This window comes from Myotis davidii, unplaced genomic scaffold (assembly GCF_000327345.1).
Source record: "Myotis davidii unplaced genomic scaffold, ASM32734v1 scaffold1509, whole genome shotgun sequence".
NCBI lineage: Eukaryota > Metazoa > Chordata > Mammalia > Chiroptera > Vespertilionidae > Myotis > Myotis davidii.
The window spans coordinates 516,905-519,587 of record NW_006299480.1 but is presented as its reverse complement, the minus strand read 5'-3'; the positions used below and the strand labels follow the sequence as shown (position 1 = coordinate 519,587).

General features: G+C 68.0%; 1 protein-coding gene across 5 annotated transcripts in view; it reads right to left on the bottom strand.

Annotated features, from left to right (window-relative positions):
* Positions 1-2,683, bottom strand: part of LOC102772829 (plectin-like) — a 29,813-nt gene that overhangs the window by 810 nt on the left and 26,320 nt on the right. For 2 of the 5 annotated variants that reach the window (XM_015571405.1, XM_015571408.1), the window contains 6 exons: positions 1,878-1,939; positions 1,611-1,625; positions 1,404-1,493; positions 1,099-1,134; positions 563-640; positions 390-482 (listed from right to left, as the gene is read on the bottom strand). In XM_015571405.1, coding sequence (XP_015426891.1) covers positions 390-482; positions 563-640; positions 1,099-1,134; positions 1,404-1,493; positions 1,611-1,625; positions 1,878-1,939 — 374 coding nt within the window. Of the gene's footprint in view, positions 1-389; positions 483-562; positions 641-1,098; positions 1,135-1,403; positions 1,494-1,610; positions 1,626-1,877; positions 1,940-2,519; positions 2,678-2,683 lie in introns of those variants that run through there. The other 3 variants (XM_015571406.1, XM_015571407.1, XM_015571409.1) reach the window with 3 other exon arrangements.

Below are 2,683 nucleotides of genomic sequence, written 5' to 3'. Positions count from 1 at the left end.
GTCCTCCCCTTCAAGCCAGGCCCGCCAGCCCGTCTGGCTGTCTGTGCATGGCCTGCCTGTCTCTCGTCTGCCGGCCTGCACGCCTCTCTGACTCAGCTGTCGTGCCAGCAGGGCTCTGCCTGCCCGGCTCTCAGATTTGTGGCTTCCTGTGCAGCCGGGCAGGCAACGGATGAGTCACCCGGTACAGCGGGTGCTCCTCCGGAGCCTCCATTCCTCTGCTGGGCGGCTCTGCGGGCCCTGCCCAGACAGGGCCAGAGGGCACAGGGTAGGCAGGCGCTGGAGAGAGGCAGCCCCGGGCTGGGGTGCGGGCTGGGCGGGGGCAGCAGGGAGGTCCGGGTCCCTCCGGAGCTGCAGCAGCCACGGCCGCAGGGGGAGGCGGCGCCCGCTACCTGGAAGTGCAGGATGATGGTCCAGATCAGGCCGAGGGTCAGCTTGGGGTTGCCGTCGGCAATGTCATCGTTCCTGATGTTCACCAACTTCACCTGCAAGCGAGGAGCCCTCAGTGGTGCCCGCAGGGAGGCTGGGGCAGGGGCGGGCCTGTGGGGTCGGGAAGGGGCCTCACCTGGCGGTGCCGCAGGTAGTCCAGGGCGATCTGCACGTTCTGCAGCTTGTGGAAGCGCATCCTCCCCTTTTCTCGGGGCTGGAGGGAGGCGTCAGCGTCAGGGCAGAGGCAAGGCCCCGCCGCCCTCAGGACCCCTGAGCCGAGGTCCTCCCCCGTGTGGTCACCGTCCCTCTCCTGTCTCAGGTTCCCGCCCACCCCCCGCAGCTGCAAAGGGGGCCATGGACCCGGAGGCCAGGCCCAGCGGGGTTTGGGAAGGCCGGCCGCCAGGCCCCGGCTGAGGGAAGGAAGGAAGGGGCTGGGGAGGAGACAATAGCCAGGAAGCCGCGGGCGGAGGGCAGTGGCATGGGGGGAGGGGTCCCCCTGCCCAGTGGTGGCAGTGCTGGCGGGTCCCAGGCCTGGCCTCGGGCAGGACAGCGGGCAGCTAGATGCACCACCATCTGACCACCCACGTGCCAGGCACAGGTTGGGCCAGGTGAGCTGGGTTCCAGTCTCAGGGAGCCCATGTGCCACCGTGGCCAGCGGGCACAGCCACTCACCAGGCGCGAGCTCCTGATTATGTCCCGCTCTCTCGGCTGCCCGGCCAGAGCAGGGCAAAGGGTAAAGGGCAGAGGTCAGGGTTCAGAGTCCAAGCAGCAGAGAAACCAAAGCAGAGTAGAGCGTGAGGTTATTGTATCAGGGTTTCGGGGAGGGAAGCAGCAGGGGTCTGGGCCTGACCCTGGACCAGAGGCCCGGGAGGCGCCAGCCCGGGCGAGGCAGTGGGAAAGGCCTGGAGGAAGGAAGGCAGACAGGGGGTCCAGGTGAGGCAGGCGGGGCCGCAGAGGGCGCGAGTGGACGCACGTACCAGGCTGTCCCCCGAGAGCACCTCCAGCAGGGAGATGAGGTTGTGGCCATCGCGGAGGTCCTCATACAGGTCGCTGATGTGCCTCTGGGCCTGCGGGACAGGGCGGGTGTCGGCCACAGGCTCCCCAGAGCCACCAGGGGCAAGACCCCAGGGGCAGGCGGCAGGGGGCCCACAGACGGTGCCCCCTGCGTGTTCAGAGGCACCTACCTCTGCCCTCCAGTGCTACAGGGCAGGTGAGGAGAGACCCGGAGAGTCCAGAAGGAGAGGAGGAGGAGGAGGAGGAGGCAGGAGGAAGCAGAGAGAAAATCACAGGTTGGAGATGAAAGGTGAGCTCCCAGGCCTTCGGGACCCTGAGGGCAGGGGTGGGGCACCTTCTGGCAGGTCAGACAGCTCTGGTTTCCCGGGGGCCGGCACCCTCCTTCCCGCCGTCTCCTCGCCTCCCTCCCCGCCGCGTGCACACACGCAGACACCCACCTTGATGAGGTGCTTGTTAACCCACTTGGTGAAGGTTTTCTTCTGCACACGGTCCCGCTCATCTGCGAGAGACAAGCCAGGTCACCTGGGGCCTGTTTGAGCCCCGGAGGCGACCACCACGCAGACCCAGTCACACAGACCCGGCGCCCCCACCAGACTGGCAGAGACCATGGGCCCAGGCAGCCGGCCCCGTCCAGGCAGAGAGGGGAACGGGAGGCCAAACCAGGTGCCCACTGCTCAATCCCCCCATTGTCTCCCGACAGAGATGGGAGGGTCCAGGGCTGGCAGGCGCACCCAGAGCCAGAGCCAGAGCCCAGAGCGCACAAGTCCCAGCCTGCCCCGTCCCCACACACGCTTCCCAGACACCTGAGCGGAGAGTTTTCCCCAGGACCCAGCCACGTCCTCCCAGCCGGGTAATGGGCCTTTTCCGGGGCACAGAGAGAGCCCCCCCACGAAGGCCCTATGCCCAAGGCCCAGAGGCCACTGCCAGCCTTGCCAACATGGGCCCAGCCCTCTCCCTCAGGCCCCAGGCCCTGTCTGAGTCTGTCCCCCAAATTCAGACCCTCAGCGTCCGGGCCCCCCCTCCACCCGGAGCCAGGCTTCCTGCCACAGGAAGTGGGCCCTGCCCTTTGCAGCCACTACCTTTCTTGCCCTCGGAGGCCCTGAGCACAGCCAGGTAGAGGTTGTCCTCAGAGCTGGTTCTCTTGCTTCCCAGGCCCTGGGGCTCGGGCACACGGAGCCGGTGCTGAGACATGGCGCCACCCGCCCCTCGCTCTTGGTCCCCGGCCCGCAGGTGCTGCGCTCGG